This window comes from Agelaius tricolor, unplaced genomic scaffold (assembly GCF_023055355.1).
Source record: "Agelaius tricolor isolate 1412-34295 unplaced genomic scaffold, bAgeTri1.0.p SCAF_103, whole genome shotgun sequence".
NCBI classification, from domain to species: domain Eukaryota; kingdom Metazoa; phylum Chordata; class Aves; order Passeriformes; family Icteridae; genus Agelaius; species Agelaius tricolor.
The window spans coordinates 174814-192584 of NW_027269363.1; the positions used below are offsets into that span (position 1 = coordinate 174814).

Consider the following 17771-nt stretch of genomic DNA (forward strand, 5'->3'; position numbering starts at 1 on the left):
AGCTCTGACAGACTGCTCATTCCAAGGAAGGGAATCACACAAGGGTTGGGGTTGGAAGGAACCTCAAAGCCCATCTTGTTGCAATTCCTGCCACAGGCAGGGACACCTTCCACTATCCCAGGCTGCTCCAAGCCTGTACAACCCGGCCTTGGGCACTGCCAGGAATCCAGGGGCAGCCACAGCTGCTCTGGGCACCCTGTGCCAGGGCCTCCCACCCTCCCAGCCAGGAATTCCCAACTCCCAATCTCCCATCCATCCCTGCCCTCTGGCACTGGGAGCCATTCCCTGGCTCCTGTCCCTCCATCCCTTGTCCCCAGTCCCTCTCCAGCTCTCCTGGAGCCCCTTCAGACTCTGAGCTCTCCCTGGAGCCTTCTCCTCTCCAGGTGAACACCCCCAGCCCTCCCAGCTTATGTTCTGCTGGAGGGACTGAAGGGCTTGGAAGTTTCATGAAAACATCAATGTTAAAGCTAAAGAAAACTTGGGAATGAAATGCAAAGCTCTCTAGGTCTCAGAACAGAGAGCTGTACAAGCAACAGCTACTGGATGTAGAGGATTCCCCCTAGGAAAAGGGATTTATTGCTGCCTTCAAGCACATCAGCCCAAGAGCTTCTCTACAGCCTTCCATGAGGGCTCAGCCCTTTGGCAGCTCCCAGAGAGCCTGGAGGTACAAACCTGAGAGGGAGCACGTGCTGAGCATGCAGTGAACAGAAGCACAAGCATGACCAGGTTTCCTTTTCTTTCCTTTTAATACAAACATCCTAGGGTGAGTGGGGGGTAGGAGCAGCCTACAGGGAATGTCTTTTGGAATAAAACACTGTGACGTACTTCGGGAATGATGTGCAAAATTGAAAGGGCCAAGCAGGGCCAGCTCAGGACTTCCTGGATTCTTCAGTCTTCTTGATTTCCTGCAAGGAGATCAGGAAAGAGAGTGAGAATTTACCACTCTTTGGGAAACAGCTCTTGGTTTCACAGCTTAGGAGATCAGGAGTGACCAACTGTGGCGGTGTTGTGGGTCCCAGGATGAGGTGAGAGATGAGAATTTGACTCCAAGTTCTCAGAAGGCTGATTTATTATTTTATGATATTATATTATATTAAAAGAAATTATAGACTAAAACTACACTAAAGAAAGGAGACATCAGAAGGCTAGAAAGGAATGATAATAAAAACCTGTGACTGACCAGAGAGTCTGACACAGCTGGACTGGGATTGGCCATAAATAAAAAACAATTCACATGGGACCAATCAAAGATGCACCTGTTGGTGAGCAACCTCCAGACCACATTCCAAACAATCAGATAATTATTGTTTACGTTTCTTTTCTGAGGCTTCTCAGGAGAAAAATCCTGGCAAAGGGATTTTTCAGAAAATATCACAGTGACAACCAAAAATTCAGACCAGTTCCATGACATCCCAGGACCAAGCCCTGAGTTCACCTTTAGGGACAGGGCAAGATTTGACTTGGAAGCTCCAGAAACAGGAATCCCCTTCTCTGCTACCCAGGGATGAATGTTTATTTTGCCCCAGGTCAGGATTGTGTTGGATTCATCTCCCACTCTCTGATCCACCATCACTTGTGCTCAGTCTGTCCCTCAGCAGCTCAAAGCAGACCAAGTGTGAGATGAGGTGATATTTCTGTGGCTGCCTGAGAACAGACCCTCACCTGCCTGGCCCAGGAATGAGGTGGAGAAAATCCCCAAGGACTCACTCACCTCCAGCAGCACCTCCTTCAATTCAGAATAGGCCTTTTCTAAATCATCATTAATGATGACCAGGTCAAACAGCCCAGGCTCTTTACCTGGGGAAGGAGATGAGGACAGAGTTAGAGGACAATTTTTCTTCCCTGTGTCAGCTCTCGTGCACAAAGCCCCATGGCATTTTAACAAGATATTTCAGTATTATTATTAGATCAGCTGCTGCTAATGAACTGCTCTGCCAAGCACCCCCGAGGAACTGCAGTGGGAAGTGCAGCAGTGATCCAACTCAGCTCATGGCAAGCCCTGCCAGCGCTGCTGGAGAGCACAAATCAGCTGTTGCCACCAAAAGCAGCTCCCAAATCAGCCAGGCACCCCCCTCTCCCTGCACACAGCCCTCCAGGGACTCACTGAGCTCCAGGTCCACGCGGGCTGCAGTCAAACGCTTCTGTAAACTCTCCTCTGTCTCCGTCTTCCGCTCCCGGAGTCGCTTCTCCTAAACCCAGGGACAGATACATGAAGGGAATGAGAGCTCTGAAAGCTGCAGGCACAAACCACCCCCACCCTCAGGCAGGTGCTGTCTGTGACCATGGGCACGTCAGAACACCCTGCAAAGGGTGAGGGGCCTCACTTACAGCCCAGTGCAAAGCAGTGGCCGAACTGGGCTTGAGATCTCCTACCCACAATTCAGGGTCCCAGGTTTCTTTTACCTCCCTCTCATTTATTTATTTTTCCAGGTACTGCTGGAAATGAGATCTCTCTGCTGGGCTCTGGCATCTGGTGCTGCTGGCTTCCTCCTCCACAATCTCAACGAGAAACAGAGCCTGCCTGATGTACTGAGAGCAAGAGGGGAGAGTCAGGAGTTGTCCTCATGTGTCCTCATCCCTCTCTGAACCATGACAGTCAGTGATTGCACTGCTGCAAGAGTCCCACTGCAATCACTTACACAGGGTAAGACCAGAGGAGCACAGAATTTAGGGTGCTGCACAGAACCAGCCTCCCTGGGTTTAATATTAACTGTGAAGGGAAATCTCAGCACAGCATGAAGCACAATTAATGCATTTAAAGACTTGCCATGCTGCAATGGAGTTCATAACCAAGGTGTGGAAAACATTGAGGAAGGACTCAAAAAACAAAACACAGGAAGATTTATCCCTGAGAGCCAGAGGCTGGGGAGCTGGGCTGGATGGAGATATGTTATAGGAGCCTCCTCAAGCTCTTGGAGGTCTCATAAGCTCTTGGAAGTCTATAACACACCCAAGATAGTTCAGCTACCCTTGGAGACATAAAAATCAGCAGGATGGCTTCTGTTGTAGTGTTGGAAACAAAAAGGCTCAATAAACAGCAAGACAAGAGCCAAGTGCCAGAGGTTCTTGGTCCTGGTAAAACACCTCACAAAAGCCATTACTTTCTTTGTTCTCTTCTTTTTCTAGTGAATTGCCCAGGCAGGACTTTTTGGCTTCTCTCCAATTAGCTATCCTTAAGTTTGAGGTGAAGTCCCCTAAGCCTATGAGATGTCTTTTTACCTAATTGAGGAAAGAAACTCCTGGGCTTCTTTCCTTTTGGAGGGGACAAAGGACACTTTTGTCCCTCTGTGGCACGCTCCTACAGGGACATGCTTGGGGATGTGCTCCCCACCTGGAGCAGGGCCCTGCAGAGGAAGGGGGAGCCGTGGCTGCTGATTACCTCTAAGCGCTACTGGCAAAGCAAGGCGGGCGCTCACCAGGATCTCAATGGAGGGCGGCTGCACCGAGATGTAGATGGGGTCCAGCTCCGTCCTCTTGATGTTCTTCACGCCCTGGATGTCGATGTCCAGCACACAGATCTGGTTCTGGGCCTGCACGGCCTGCACAGCTCCTTTACTGGGGACACAGCACACAGGGAACGGGTCAGACAGCCCAGGAGTCCCAGGACGAGGGAAGAGATCAGAATTCGAGTCCATGTTTCACAAGGCTGATTTATTATTGTATGGTATATATTATATTAAAACTATACTAAAAGAATAGAAGAAAGGATTTCATCAGAAGGCTGGCAAGGACTAGAAATGGAATCTTGTGACTGATCAGAGTCTGAGCCAGCTGGACTGTGATTGGCCATGAATTAAAAACAACCACACGAGACCAATCCCAGATGCACCTGTTGCATTCCATAGCAGCAGATAACCATTGGTTACATTTCATTTCTGAAGCTTCTCAACTTCTCAGGAGAAAAATCCTAGCAAAAGTATTTTTCAGAAAATATGTCCTTGACACAGGGACGTGGTTATTAATTGTTGTGGGTCCCCAGGAGGAGGGAAGAGATGAGAGTTCTGACTCCATGTTTCAGAAGGCTGATATTATATTTTATATTTTATTATATTTTTTATATTTTAGATCCTATTTTATATTTATATTTTTATATTCTATAATTTTATAATATTTTATATTCTATTATTTTATAATATTTTATAATTTTATAATATTTTTATAATATTTTATATTTTATAATATTTTATTTTATATTTTATTTTTATATTTTATTTTTATATTTTATATTATTTACTTTTATATTACTTTTATATTACTTTTATTTTATTCTTTTATTTGGCATATATTTTATAATAGAAAATATATGTAAAATAAAATATATTATAAGAAAATTATATACTAAAACTACACTAAAGAAAAAGAAAGGAGACATCAAAAGGCTAGACAAGAATGATAATAAAAACCTGTGACAGACTGAGAGAGCCCAGCACAGCTGGACTGGGATTGGTCATTAATTAAAAATAATTCACATGGAACCAATCAAAGATGCACCTGCTGGTGAGCAACCTCCAGACCACATTCCAGATAATTCTTGTTTATATTTCATTTTTACATTTCTCAGGAGAAAAATCCTGGCAAAGGATTTTTCCTAAAATATGACAGTGACACAGGAGGGTTGGGGTGTCCCCTCTAGCAGCAGGGGAACCTCACAGGGCTCCCCAAACTGTGGCAGGAGGGGACAGAGCCTGCTCTGCTCTTGATGAAGAGTTTCTCCAGGTGTCACTGCTCTGGCTGGAGCAGGGAGCTGCTGTCTCCTGCTGGAGGGGCTGGCAAAGCCATGCTGGAAGCTGTGGGGATGGATCATGTGTGATTCTCCCACAGGATGGGTGGGATGTCCATAAACTCCTGCCTTGGCAGAGCTTCACCACCTGGAGGGAAGAACCATGGCAGGAGGTTGGAACTCGATGATCTTAAAGGTCCCTTCCAATCCAAACCATCCTGGGATTCTTTGACAAACATGGAAACAACCTTCATTAAAGAGCAAAACCACTGAGAACTCCCTTTCTGCAGAGATCCACTGACTCTGCTCAAGGATGCTGGATGGACATGGATGCTCCATCTGTGTCACAGACACATTTTATGAAAAATCCTCTCCTTAGGATTTTTCCTCCTGAGAAGCTGAGAGGCCTCAGGAACAAAATGTAACCAATGGTTATCTGCTGCTGTGGAATGCAACAGGTGCATCTGGGATTGGGCTCATGTGGCTGTTTCTAATTAATGGCCAATCACAGCCCAGCTGGTTTGGACTCTGTCCAAGACAGAAGCTTTTGTTATCATTCCTTCCTTTTCTATTCTTAGCTAGAATTTCATCAGAAGGCTTTCTTCTATTCTTTTGCTAGTTTTAATATAATATACATCATAAAATAATAAATCAGCCTTCTGAACCATGGAGTCAGATCCTCATCTCTTCCCTCATCCTTGGACCCCTGTGAACACCCTCACACATCTGGGTCACAAGATGCATTTAATTCTCCACTCAGTTTTTCAAGTGGTGGCTTTTATATGCTGTAAAGACAATTCATCTTCCCCAACATGGAGAATTGCCTCAAGCTTTTTAATCATTTATTATAATTCACTGATGACTTAAGGAGCAGAAAGGATTGGTGAGAACTTAATTCTGCTAAGCTTGAGGGACTCTCCATTTATCCCACATCTGGGCAAGAACATCCTCAGGGGCTTGGAGAGATTCTGAATTGATTTTCTAACATCCCAGAATAGTTTGGATTGGGAAGGATCTTCAGGACCCTGTAACTGCAGCCCCTGTGGCACAGGCAGGGACACCTGCCCTACCTTGTCCCGTACATGTTCCCAGAGAACTCCGCGTGCTCGATAAATTCACCAGCATCGATTTCCCTCTGCATTTCCTCCCTGGTCACAAAGTGATAATCTGGAGAGGGGCAAATGGGAAAAATGGAGAGACATTAATGTTCTGAAGGTAAAGTTCATGGTCAAAATGACACCCATGGGTTTTTGGGGGAGAAAACACTCAAAATCTGTTTTAAATAAGGATTCACTTCCTACTTCCACACCAGTTGTCCAAACATCTGCTCAAAACTTTCTGGAGTTTTCTATGTGGTCAAAAATGCTGCTCTAGCCCATTTTTCATATCCTTTCCCATTCCTGATGCAGTGGGAACTTCTCCTCCCTTGCTTCCAGGTGTGGGACACACTACAGCAGGAATGATGAGGCCTTTCATTTAAAGGGTTTCTAATTAAAGACCAGAATAGGATGAGAGAGAGGGAGATAAAAGGGAACATCAAAACCAAACTAACTTAAAAGGAATATTTCTCTATCTTCTGTTGAAATTCCTTCCTGTCACTTCAGAGGGAAAACTGCCATTGGAAATGAAGAACAAACCTCATTTGGTTGTTTCTTAAATATGCAAATACATGAGAAAACAGCTGGGCACAAGCAATTAATACAGCTAAAACCATCTCATTAAGCAGCTGCACTTCCCAAAGCAGTGGCCATTGGAAATATCTCCCCAGAACTACCTGGAACTTTGGAAAATCAAATCACCCAAGTTCAGAGCACAGCACCTAAAATGAGAGCCCAGCTTTGAAAACCTGAATTATTTGGAGAGTGCAATGAGACAGACCTAACTGCAACAGGCTCACCTTTGCCATTCACTTCTCCAGGTCTTGGCTGCCTTGTGGTATCTGCAGGGAAAAAAAGAAAAGAAAAAAAAGAAAAAACAGCCTTGTAAATTCTGTACATCACATCACTCATGGGTGTTGCAGCATCAAAGAAATGCCAAGGTCTAAGTGGCACGTGGATCTCTAGGGAAAAAATCTCTATAAAGAGGGTTTGGGAGAAAATAAGGTTTAGTTTGGAGTGAGATGAGAGATGCAGTTGAATCAGGAGCATGGGATGACACACACACACAAAATGGATAATTTTAAGTTTTTTTCTCCTCCCATAGCATTAGATTTTTAAACATCCAGTATTTTTTCTTTCATGGTGGAGTGAATCCAGATCTCAAAGCACAGGTTTTACTTTCATTAAAACACATTAAAACACATTTTGGAAATGGACCTAAAAACATCTTACAAAGCTCCATTGAAAAATCAAGTGGCTTTTGAAGCAGAACTGTGGGGTGATTTTGTGACTTTCACAGTCAAGAATCACTCAGAAGAACCTTGTTTCCTCTCTGAGCTGTGTTTAGAGATGTGCAGAGTCACTAAACCTGGAAAGCTGCTACTCCAGACAAAGCTTAGACTCACCATTTAATACCAGGACTAAAAGATGCCCTGAATTATTTAAACACGCCCAGGATCCCACAGACAGACTGGGACACAGGCAAACCATGAGAAGCCATAATCTGGGGTATAAATAGAGGGAGGCTCTGAGCTGGCCCAGGCCTGGGTACTCACGGGAGACGCTGAAGCCGAAGATGTTCTCATAATCTTTGAGAAGTTTCTTTAACAAAGTGCTTTTCCCTGCACCTGAGGGGCCACTCAGAACCACTGGCCTTGGTCCCTGCATGACTGGGGAGAGACAGAAAAATGGGTCTGGTTAGAAACACCCATGGAAAGGCATCTGTGGATATCCCAGGAGTGCTCAGCCCCTCAAAACAGCACCAATCTTTTACCCTTGGGTACAAATTCATGCAGGAAAAGCTGAAATTATGCAAAATCACAAGCTTAGAGCTGATAAAAAGCACTGGGAGTGCAGAAACATTTCTCAAGAGACTGAGGTTAAACTCATAGGATGTAATCCAAAGGAGGAGGAAACTGGGATTTAGCTGCCCCTAAACTGGGATGATTGAAGCCACCTGTTTCCCATCACAACTGGGTCTCACTGGGACCAAAATCCTAAGGAAAAAACTCCCTCTAAAAGGAACAAAATCCTATTTGTGCCTGGTGGCATTTGGAATCATGGGACAGAGGTACAGTCCCAGTCCCCTCCCTCTCACAGGGAGAAAGGACAGTTTGCAGATAAAACTTTGTATCACCAACCCCCAAACCCTTGCAACAGCATCTGAACTCAGGTGCAATCACTGCCATGAACAGGCTCAGGGGTTCATTCCCACATTTCCTGAAGCACCAACTCCATCTGCAGGTGTTTCATGGCAAGAAAGAAACAGATCCCACCAATCAGTTCCTGGTATGGGTGAAAAAAAATGCAGCCTTGGGCCACACAGGAGGAAAGGGAGAGGAGAAGGGGAGAGGAGAAGGGGAGAGGAGAAGTTTTCATGTTCCTGTGTCTCTAGAGAGAAGAAAGGTCAATTACCCACATGTGAAAAAGAAGAAATGCTGTGTGAAGGTGTGGGGGTACCACTGGGGACCCTCATCCCTCAGCAGCTTCCAAAGCAGAAGCGATGGTGAGAGTGGAACAAATCAAACAAGTTCCTCCTATTGAAGTTTCAGCAAGCAATCAAATCATTTCCTCGGCCTCTCGGGCCGGGTGTGGCCCGGGGAGGCCCCAGGCGAGAAGCAGATAAAGCCTTTCCATTTTCAATGAGCTCACAGCAATGTCACCCTGACCTTACACATCACTTTTCAAACGGCCTTAAGGCAAATGCTGTCTCACCAGAGCGGCCGCGGGCTAATCCCGCCGGGCTGCCCCTCCCTGACCCCGCGTTTCCAGCCCTAAATCCCTCCTCCCTCGGGCAGCACGGAGAATTACACAACTTTTCCCCGAGGATCCTCGTCTGACCGCAGCTCATCCCAGGCGGGGTTTAATGCACGAAGGCTCGGGAGGTGCCGAGAGCGGCAGCGTGGGCGGTGAGAACACCCACGGTCGATAATCGTCCAGAAGGAAATTCCTTGATTCCTTCTTTTTTTTTATTTTTAGTGCCCTCCGAGTGCTGCAGCCTCAGAGATGCAAGAGATGAAACCTTGGGAAGGACCAATCCCATCACCACAAAAGCAGAAGGCTGAACAAACTCTAGGAAATCCTTTGGGGGCTTTCCTACCATTCCCTTGGTCCTTAAACGTCTGTAATTTCCTAAAAACACAGGTTTTGCCTAAATGGTCAATACCCAAAGAAAGCACCAGGGAAATGCTGCTCGGTGCTTGCAGAGCAGCTACCCAAAGCATTTTCTTCACTCTGTGCCACAGAATTCATCAGGTGAGCCCTCAGCATTCCTTGGAAAACGCTCCACACAAATCCATCCCTTCAGCCATCCCAAAGTGCTTCACAACACATGTACCCCAAACAATGCTGCTCCATCCCACACCAGCTTCCACCAGCACCCCAAAACCCCACAAGGGCATTGGGCTGTCATGGATGTCCAGCTTCCCTTCCCAGACCCAGCTGTGCCAACAAGAACTGTGCTGGGTGCACAAATCAGAGTCCCAGATCCCCTCATCTCCCTCAAAATTCCACCTGCCCTTAGCAAACATCAGCAGAAACATAAAACTGCCCAAATCACTTCCAATCATTCCATTCAAGCCCAGATAAACTGGGAAGGGGGCTGGGAGAGGCCCCAACACATCCTTACCTTTTCCTTGTGCTCCCTTGCAGCCAAGGCAAGCAGAGTGGCAGCAGCACAGGCTCCTGGGGCCAGAGCTGGGCTATTTGTGAGCTCCTAAAGCCTTAATTAACCAGCTGCAATTGAAGGTGGCCAATGAGAACAACCCTGCTGAGCTTTAATCTCCCCCTGCTTCCTCCTCCATCCACTCCCTGCTCTCCTGGCTGCTGCCAACAGCCCCAAAAGGCTGAGGGGTGGCAGAGCTTGCTGGGCTGGGATGATGGAAAACACCAAAGCTGCTCCTGGCCCTGCAGGCACAAGGATTTTGTCAGTGTAGAATCCTGGAATGGTTTGTGTTAGACCTTCCAGAGCATCTGTTCCACAGCCCTGCCATGGGCAAGGACAATTCCCACTAGGCCAGGCTGCTCCAAGCTCCATCCAACCTGGAACACTTGCAGGAACACTGCTCTTCCTTTGGAGCAGATCCACACAGCTTCACCTCAGCTCCTTCTCCTGCTCACAGATCCAAACCACTCCCACAGTGGGACCCCCTCCTCCACTTCACTCCCTTTTCCTTCCCCAAAATACTCCTAACTAAAGGAAAAGACAGCTGGGCTGTGATCGTGTCTCACTTCTTGCAAAACAGCTAAAAATAAACCTAAAGACTTGCAGGTGTTTCCTCCTGCCTCCCTTGTGAATCCCTGCTCTTGCTGCAGGTCTGCAGAGGAAAACTGAGAGGGAACAAAAGGCATTTCCACCCCCATGGAATCCCATCATGGGCTGGGCCCTCACAGGAGGGAAGGTGGCAAACTGGGAATTTCACAGAACTCCAGAATGGTTGGAAGTGACCTCAAAGCTCACCCAGAGCCACCCCTGCCATGGCAGGGACACCTCCCACTGTCCCAGGCTGCTCCAAGCCCTGGCCAGCCTGGCCTGGGATGGAGCATCCACAATTCCCAGGGCAATCCCACAATGTCCCTGCTCCCCAAACACCACAGCCCTCAAAACCCACAGGTAAAGCACTAAGAAAGCCCTAAGAAAGCCCCCAAACCCCAGACCTGGTGGATCTGGGGCTTTTTTCTCTCTCCTCTCTGGTTCCAGGCATGCATTGGTGTATCACATTTCCAAGCTGGCTGCAGCAATGTCACAAAGATGTGTTTATTTTAGGCAGAAGCTCCATTTTTTTATTCCCCCTTTCGTCAGGTTTTGGCATTTTCAGAGCAGCCAATCTGCAAATATCCATAGCACAGAGAGTTTCCTAAAAATGAGTTGGGATCCAGCCTAATCCACCAAAACCACTGCAGAGTTGGTCAGCAAGAGAGCAGCCCAACTAATTAACAATATTAATTACCTCCCACACCTGGGCCTGAGGACAAACAGCCACAGAAACCCCTCTGGGCTGCAGAGGTGCTCACAGGAGGATGCCCCCAAGGCAAGGAATGGCTCCTGGTTTGCTTGTGCTGCTAAATTCACCCTGGATTTTCCCCCACAGGTGGCAACATAACCAGGGGAGCAAAGGACAGACATCACAAGAGTTAAACAAATTAAAAGTGATTAGCAGAGAGGCTTTACAGGGAAGGCAAAGCCACCTTATGAAGAAGGAAAGAAGATTAAAGCACGGTTTCCCTGGAGCCTTGAGAAAGGTCTCCTGGATTAGGATTATAATCCCACCCCCTATTTTTAGCAGGTTTGTTATAAAGGTGCCACCCCCACCTTGGTAAGATTTGGGACAGGTTCCAAGAAGGGAGAGAGCTCCTGCTGTGACAGGGAATGATCTGCAGGGAGGCTCCAACCTTCCAACTTCACCCATGCTGTGATTCTGTGAGGAGCAGAGCATCCCACAGCATACAGAGCTGGAGCTCAGCCACCTTTTTCCTGGAAATAATTACCTCCAAAGCACTAATTAGCCTCTCCACGGGCTGCACCCTGGCTTGCAGGGAGTGGTGATGCTGCAGACAGAACACAAAGCACTTGCCCGAGGTCACTGCAGAAATCAGGGAGCTCCAAGCCCATTATTCCTAGACCATGTCCTCCTGTAAACCAGAGCAGCTGAACCCACCAGGAGGATGAAACCCACCTGGGAAAACCTCTGGAGAGGTGAAGCTCACACAGGTGTGGCTTTACCATCCACTTCCCCACACGTGTTTGTTTTAGGATACCTGAGGGATGCTTGTCCCTAAAACCCTCTAACCTCACCCCACCCCACAGTGCCCACAAACCCCACAAGCACATCCCTGGCTGATTTATCCAACCAGGGACACCTCAGAGCCACCCTGGAGCAGCTCAGCCACGGGGACCCGGTGTGGATGTTGGGAAGGGCACAGAGGCAGCCTGGGGACAGCCCCGTGGGGCTGTGACCAGGGCCACCCCCTCAGCACATGGATATCCCATATGGATAACACAGGACAGAGCAGGGAGAGCTCAGCCTCCCCAGGGCTGGGTGGGGGGGGGATCAGCACCCCCAGGTCGGTACCTCTGTTCTGGCACCCCCATGGGGCACTCAGCAGCCTGGGGCCAGCTGGGTGCCCTCAGCCCAAGGCCTTTGCGAGGGGCTGAGCACCCCAAGGCCAGCCAGGACTCCTCATGCAGGGTCCCCAAGAGGGGCTGAGCACCCCAAGGCCAGCCAGGACTCCTCAATGCAGAGCCCCAAAGCCAGCCAGGACTCCCCAGTGCAGGGCCCTCAAGAGGGGCTGAGCACCCCAAGGCCAGCCAGGACTCCCCAGTGCAGGGCCCCCAAGAAGGGCTGAGCACCCCAGGACCCCTCAGCAGAGGAACCCCGTGAGGAGCTCGGCACCCCGGAGCAGGTTGGGCCCCCTCAGCCAAGGGTCCTTATGAGGGGCTGAGAACCCCAGAGCCGGCCAGGACTCCTCATGCCAAGCCCCCGTGAGGGGCTGAACGCCCCGAGGCCACTCAGCCCAGGACCCCCGTGAGTGACGGAGCTCCTCGGGCCGGTTAGACCCCCTCTGTGCACGGCCCCTGTGAGGGTCTCGGCACCCCGTGCGTGGCCGTGCCCCTCGGCCCGCGGTCCCCGTGAGGATGCGAGCCCCGGCCCCATCCCCGCTCACCCGCCCGGGCGATCCCCGCCCCGCGCATCCGCCCGAGGATCATGAGGGGATTGGGAGGGGGGCGCGCTCCCGGCAGCCCCCGCGCGCGCCCGCCGCCACCGCCGCGCGCCTGACGTCACCGCGGGGGCGGGGCCCGGGAGGGTGGGGAGCGCGCGCCGTCACGTGAGTGCTGGGCGGCGGGACGGACCACGCGGCGGAACGGGCGGGGGGGGGGTGAGCGACGGGCTGAACCATGATTGGGCGGGGGGAGCAGCACGGGCAGGGCCGTGATGGCGGGGGGAGTTGGGGGAGAACGGAGGGGCAACATGGGCTGAACCACGGCGGGGCGGAGGGACGGTGGTGGTGTTGGGCCGAACCACGATGCGGTGGCGGGAGCCATAGTGGGATTGGAGAGAGGCGGGAGGGCTGAACCAAGGTGGGCGTGGGGGGGAGGCATGATGGGATTGAACCATGACGGGAGCTATCATGGAAGTGACCTATGGCTGGGCAGGGGGACGTGTTGGGCTAAACCATTGCGGGAATGGGGGTAACCCCAGTGGGGCGGAACCACGGCGAGGGCGGGGGAGACGTGGGGCTGAACTATTGCGGGAATGGGGGGGAGTCACACCATGGCCGGAGCTGTCATGGGGCTGCCCCGTGCTGAAGGGGGGATGTGGAAGCTTCACAGCGATGGGGACACGGCGGTGTCACCCCACAGCCACCCCAGCACCTTTCCTTGTCACCAGGGTGTCCCCAGGCTGTGTCCCCTTCTCCGTGTGCCGGGCCCGTCCCTCACAGCCGGGCTGCGATGGCGGCCAGCCGTGCGCTGAGGTGAGCACGGGGTGCCTCTGGGGCAGCGGCGGCTCTCCCGCCGGGAGCGGCCCGACGGAGCTCCTGTCACCCTCACAGTGACACCCGGTGTGAGCTCCCGTCACCCTCACGGTGACACCCGGTGGGAGCTCCCGTCACCCTCACGGTGACAGCAGCCGGAGCTCCCGTCGCCCTCACAGTGACACCCGGTGTGAGCTCCCGTCGCCCTCACAGTGACACCCGGTGTGAGCTCCCGTCACCCTCACGGTGACAGCAGCCGGAGCTCCCGTCGCCCTCACGGTGACACCTGGCTCAGCTCCCGTCCCCCTCAGGGTGACACCTGGTCCCTCACGGTGACACCGGCTCTCCCCCCTTCCCTAGCAGTGCCCTGCGCCTCCTGGCCCGGTCCCGGCCGCCGCTCTCTGCCTGCACCCGCAGCAATTCCAACCGTGCGGCCATCGGGCACCTGCAGCGGCAGCGCTACGGCCGCCTGTACCCGCTGCTGCTCGTCAGCACCGACGGCTCCACCGTCCGCCTGCGCTACGGAGAGCCCAAGAGGATCCTCATGGTACGGGGACAGTGACAGACTGGGAGCAGGGAGGTCACAAGGGCCTGGGATGTGTCCTGGGGGGCTCATGTTCAGGGGGTTCACACCCTGTCCCGGGGCCTGGGAGCTCACACTGTGTCCCTGGAATCTCACACTATATTCCAGGGATCTCACACCATGTCCTAGGGGTTTCATGCCATGTCCTAGGGGTGTCACGCTGTGTCCCCGCGGTCTCATCCCGTGTCCCCCGTGTCCCCAGATGCCCCTGGACAGCAACACGCTGCCCGAAGCCGAGCGCAAGGCTCGTCTGCGCCGGCAATTCCCCAGCAAACCTAAGGCCAAGGAGGAGGAAACCTTCGAGGGCATCGACCTGGACACCTACAAGAAGTTCTGGAAGAAGTGAAGCGCTGAAAGCAGAAGTGTTTAAATGTATAAATAAATGTATCAATAAATATATAAATAAGTACAAGTCCAGCCGTGTGTGGGTGTCGCTCTGCGGGGTTCCCCCCGCGCTGGGCGGCGCGGTGGTACCGCCCGTCCGCTCCCCCCTCCGGCCGTGCCCGCGGTGGTAGCGGCGGGGCGGGCGCGCGCTCGGCGGCCGGAGGTGCGTGAGGGGAGCGGGGGCGGGTTTGGGATTTTGGGGATTTGGGGAATTTGGGGCTCCGGGTGTGACCCCGCGGGTCCGGCACGCCCGATCCTCGTACACCCGGAGGAGCCCGGGCTGCAGGGAACCGCCCCAAGCTGCTTTCACACGCCTCGGGTACGGGCAGACTCTCACCTCGGGCCCGGCAGCGTCCAGGTCCTGCAACCTCCCCCGGCCTTGAATCCCTTCCCAGACCCCGAAACTCTCCCCCAGGTAATGCCTCACCCCGGGCCGTGCAGCTTCTCAGGCTGTACAATCTCCCCACCGAGCCCGCCCCAGGCCATGATCCCTTCTTCCAGCCCATCCCATCCAGGCTGTGAACCCCCTCCTGGACCCTCCATGAACCCTCTCCCTTGAAGCCCAGAACCCCCATGCGCGCTTTAAACCCTCCATCAACCCTGCAACCTCCTCGCAATCCCCCCAGAGCCTTCCCACTCCTAGTCCTGAACTGTCCCCACCCAGGCTTGTGAGTCCCCCTCGCTCTGAATCCCCCAAGCTGTGACTGCCCCACTGCTGGCCCTAAACCCTGCCTGAGGCTCTGAACCTCCCCCAGACCCCCCTCCTCTCCCGGCTGGGACCCTCCCCAAGCCATGCACCCCCTCCCACCTCCGGGTTATAAACCCCCCTCTAACAGCCCCACAAAGGCCTTTGGTTACTCCACTCACCCCTGGGGAGCCAAATTTGCTTCCCTGCGCCTTCAGGAGCCCCCCCCCAGAGTTGCTGGAGGATCTGGAGTGGGTGAACCCAGGGCTGATCTCTTTGCAGGTCTCCAGAACCCCCTGAATCCGCTGCAGGGTGTGGCTCCACCATGTTCGGCTCCTCCCGGGGCGGGGTCCGGGGGGGCCAGGACCAGTTCAGCTGGGAGGATGTCAAGACAGACAAACAGCGTGAGAATTACCTGGGTAAGGGCTGATCCTGCTCCAATCCCACCCTGCCTGTCCCCTGTGTGGTTTTGGGGTGTGATGATGTTGAGGGGGGGGTCATTGTTCCCCACAGGGAACTCCCTGATGGCACCGGTGGGGCGGTGGCAGAAGGGCAAGGACCTGACCTGGTATGCCAAGGGCAAGAAGGACACGGGGCCCCCGTTATCCCGGGAGGAGGAGCTGGCTGCAGTCCGCCTGGCCGAGCAGGAGGCCATGATGGCAGCACTGTGAGTCCCCACCCCACAAAAACCCCAAAACCAGCAGCTGCGTGTCCCCACACACACGTCACCTGCTCTTGTTTTGACAGGGGCTACAAGAGCTTGAAGAGGCAGCCCACGGGCCTCAGCAAAGAGGTAACAGGGGCACCACGTGTTCCCCCAGTGTCCCCTGGGCTCTGATTTTGGGGACGCACACAGGACACTGTCCCCTCTCCCCACAGGACCTGGCTGAGGTGTGCAAGAGGGATGGCGGTGAGCGGGATGAGAAGGACGTGGATCGGGTGGTGGGTTTGGGCAGCTCCAGGTAAGGACAGGGAAGGATCCTGCAGCCATTTCACATCAATTTGTTTGATTTTAGTGTTTTTATGCTTTTTTCTGTGGTCTCTCTGCAGTGGCAGTGCTGGCAGGGTGATGCTCTCCAAGGAGGACAGGGAGGCTGCCAAGATGGGGCTCTCGGTCTTCACGGTACGGTGCCAGTCACACTGTCCTTGGAAGGTTCAAAAATAGCTGGGAAAAGGCAAAAAGCAGTGCCCTTCACTTGGAATATTTGATCTAAAAACCATCTGGGTATTGTAGCACAGAAACCTGGAGGAGTTTCCTGTGTCCTGTTGGCACAGAGGTCATTTGTGGGGCTTTAATTTGGAAGCAGCTGTTAAGGGTATTCTAATTTTCCCCCGAATGTAATTTAAATTTTTTTTTAAGTTTAATTTTTAAAGGGAGAAAACCCTTTTGTAATTGCAAGCTATGGGCTCATGGGTTCACTCTGTATTTTTCCCCCTCTCCAACCCTAGCACCAGAAAGTCTCCAGCAGCCCAGAGACATCTGTCTCCAAGAAGAAGCAGGAAAAGGAGGAGAAGGTGGAGGAGAAAGGGTGAGGATTTTTCCCACTTTGGTGGGAAACCACCAGAAATGCTCTGGCTTTTATGGGAAATATTTTACAAAATGTTTCCATGGCTCTGTTTGGCACTAGGCTTGTTTTGCATCTCTGAATCATCCCCAAAAGCCTCTGTGGGCTTCTCTTTGGCAAAGGAGGGATGTGGTGGGATGTGCCTGGAAAAGGGGATGGGGATGAGGTTTTGGAGCCAGAGGGATGCACAGTGCAGGGATTCTCATTGCTTGATCTATCCTGCAGACCTGAGAGCAGCAAAAAATCCAAAAAGGAGAAGAAGAAGGAGAAAAAGAACAAGAAAAAGAAGAAACACAAGAAGGAGAAGAAGAAGGACAAGGAGAAGCATTCCAAGAAAGATGCTGCCCCATCATCCTCCGATTCTTCCCCGGACCGGGATAAGAGGTAGGGGCATCAGCAGTGCAAAACGGGAGGAAGGATTCAGGAGAGCCACGCGGTCATGGCTGCCATCTCCTCGTTTTCCAAAATCCCCTTTTCACGCCCAGAATCACTTGGTTGGTGTCCCCTCTGTCATTGCTGTCACTTCCCCCCTGTCCCCGCAGGCACCACCGCAGGAAAACACCGCAGCAGCAGCACGGCCGGCGGCGGCACCGCACGGAATCCGACACGGAATCCTCGAGCAGCGGCAGCCGGAGCAGGGACGGCCGCGGCCGCCGCCCGTCCCCGCGGAGGAGGGGCAGGAAGAGGAGCAGGTCCCGCTCCGCCCCGGCCCGCGGGCTCCGGCAGCGCCGCGACACCGACTCGGAGGACTGAGAGGGAGCTGGGCTTGCTTCAGGGACAGATAGCAGAGATTGATTTATTTTTTAAGCGATGAAATGAAAAACGCTGCAGCCCCGCGGGTGCCGGGGCAGTGTGTGTGGCAAAGGGCATCGAGGCTGTGGTGGCAGCAGCCCCTCCCCTGCCCGCCCAGGGGCAGCAGCAGCGGCTGTGGGGGCAGCAGGGTGCCCTCCTCATCACCCCTAAACTCCATCCAGGCAGGATTGAGCACGGAGGGTGCTGTGCTGAGGGCTGCTGCTGGGGTGCTGACAATGCTGTGGATACCTCGTGTTTATGGATAGACACTTTGGAAGAGATTATTATTATTATTTATTATTGTTGTTATTATGATGGGGTTTTGTCCTCTTTCTCTGCCTGTGCAGTGGCTGAAGAGTTTCTTTAAAGATTCCCTAAGTTCATCAGCTGCATGGATGGGAGTTTAAAGCTCATCTAGCTCCAGTCTAGGGACACCTTCCCCTAGGCCAGGCTGCTCTAAGCCCTGTCCCAC

General features: G+C 52.3%; 3 protein-coding genes across 11 annotated transcripts; 2 read left to right on the forward strand and 1 right to left on the reverse strand.

Moving 5' to 3' along the window:
- Nucleotides 1-727: 727 nt before the first annotated feature.
- On the reverse strand, nucleotides 728-15269 carry GUK1 (guanylate kinase 1). Of its 3 annotated transcripts, none has more exons than XR_011677467.1 (8): nucleotides 15125-15269; nucleotides 7374-7487; nucleotides 6618-6659; nucleotides 5791-5887; nucleotides 3380-3555; nucleotides 2105-2189; nucleotides 1712-1797; nucleotides 728-905 (listed from the first exon to the last, which is right to left on the reverse strand). XR_011677467.1 is itself a non-coding variant. In XM_071419278.1 (8 exons), exons 1-8 carry the CDS (start codon nucleotides 15267-15269, stop codon nucleotides 870-872), a joined length of 744 nt encoding a protein of 247 aa, XP_071275379.1. In that variant the 3' UTR covers nucleotides 728-869. The 3 variants fall into 3 exon arrangements, 2 of the variants coding, with proteins under 2 accessions (XP_071275379.1, XP_071275380.1); XM_071419278.1 differs by having other exon boundaries at nucleotides 3417-3555; XM_071419279.1 differs by lacking the exon at nucleotides 15125-15269 and adding an exon at nucleotides 12481-12632 and having other exon boundaries at nucleotides 3417-3555.
- MRPL55 (mitochondrial ribosomal protein L55) lies at nucleotides 12606-14290 on the forward strand. 7 transcript variants are annotated; one of them, XM_071419282.1, is made up of 4 exons: nucleotides 12606-12642; nucleotides 13206-13290; nucleotides 13651-13837; nucleotides 14076-14290. In XM_071419282.1, exons 2-4 carry the CDS (start codon nucleotides 13268-13270, stop codon nucleotides 14217-14219), a joined length of 354 nt encoding a protein of 117 aa, XP_071275383.1. In that variant the 5' UTR covers nucleotides 12606-12642; nucleotides 13206-13267; the 3' UTR covers nucleotides 14220-14290. The 7 variants fall into 7 exon arrangements, with proteins under 7 accessions (XP_071275383.1, XP_071275389.1, XP_071275388.1 ...); XM_071419288.1 differs by having other exon boundaries at nucleotides 12608-12642; nucleotides 13654-13837; XM_071419287.1 differs by lacking the exon at nucleotides 12606-12642 and adding an exon at nucleotides 12643-12691 and having other exon boundaries at nucleotides 13205-13290; nucleotides 13654-13837.
- On the forward strand, nucleotides 15231-17611 carry CUNH1orf35 (chromosome unknown C1orf35 homolog). Its single transcript, XM_071419277.1, has 8 exons — nucleotides 15231-15361; nucleotides 15456-15609; nucleotides 15690-15735; nucleotides 15822-15904; nucleotides 15993-16065; nucleotides 16392-16471; nucleotides 16733-16891; nucleotides 17050-17611. Exons 1-8 carry the CDS (start codon nucleotides 15268-15270, stop codon nucleotides 17258-17260), a joined length of 900 nt encoding a protein of 299 aa, XP_071275378.1. The 5' UTR covers nucleotides 15231-15267; the 3' UTR covers nucleotides 17261-17611.
- Nucleotides 17612-17771: the final 160 nt, after the last annotated feature.

Bases quoted from the DNA above. Each gene is read 5' to 3' on its own strand.
- MRPL55 (XM_071419282.1), top strand. From the start codon at position 13,268: ATGGCGGCCAGCCGTGCGCTGAG. The intron at 13,291-13,650 runs GTGAGCACGGGG...CCCCTTCCCTAG, and splicing joins GCGGCCAGCCGTGCGCTGAG to CAGTGCCCTGCGCCTCCTGG. The intron at 13,838-14,075 runs GTACGGGGACAG...CCGTGTCCCCAG, and splicing joins AGCCCAAGAGGATCCTCATG to ATGCCCCTGGACAGCAACAC.
- CUNH1orf35 (XM_071419277.1), top strand. From the start codon at position 15,268: ATGTTCGGCTCCTCCCGGGGCGGGGTCCGGGGGGGCCAGGACCAGTTC. The intron at 15,610-15,689 runs GTGAGTCCCCAC...TTGTTTTGACAG, and splicing joins GAGGCCATGATGGCAGCACT to GGGCTACAAGAGCTTGAAGA. The intron at 15,905-15,992 runs GTAAGGACAGGG...GTCTCTCTGCAG, and splicing joins GTGGGTTTGGGCAGCTCCAG to TGGCAGTGCTGGCAGGGTGA.
- GUK1 (XM_071419278.1), bottom strand. From the start codon at position 15,269: ATGGTGGAGCCACACCCTGCAGCGGATTCAGGGGGTTCTGGAGACCTG. The intron at 7,488-15,124 runs GTGAGTGGAGTA...GTCTCTCCCCAG, and splicing joins GCAAATTTGGCTCCCCAGGG to TCATGCAGGGACCAAGGCCA. The intron at 1,798-2,104 runs GTGAGTCCCTGG...CTCCTTCCCCAG, and splicing joins CCGCGTGGACCTGGAGCTCA to GTAAAGAGCCTGGGCTGTTT.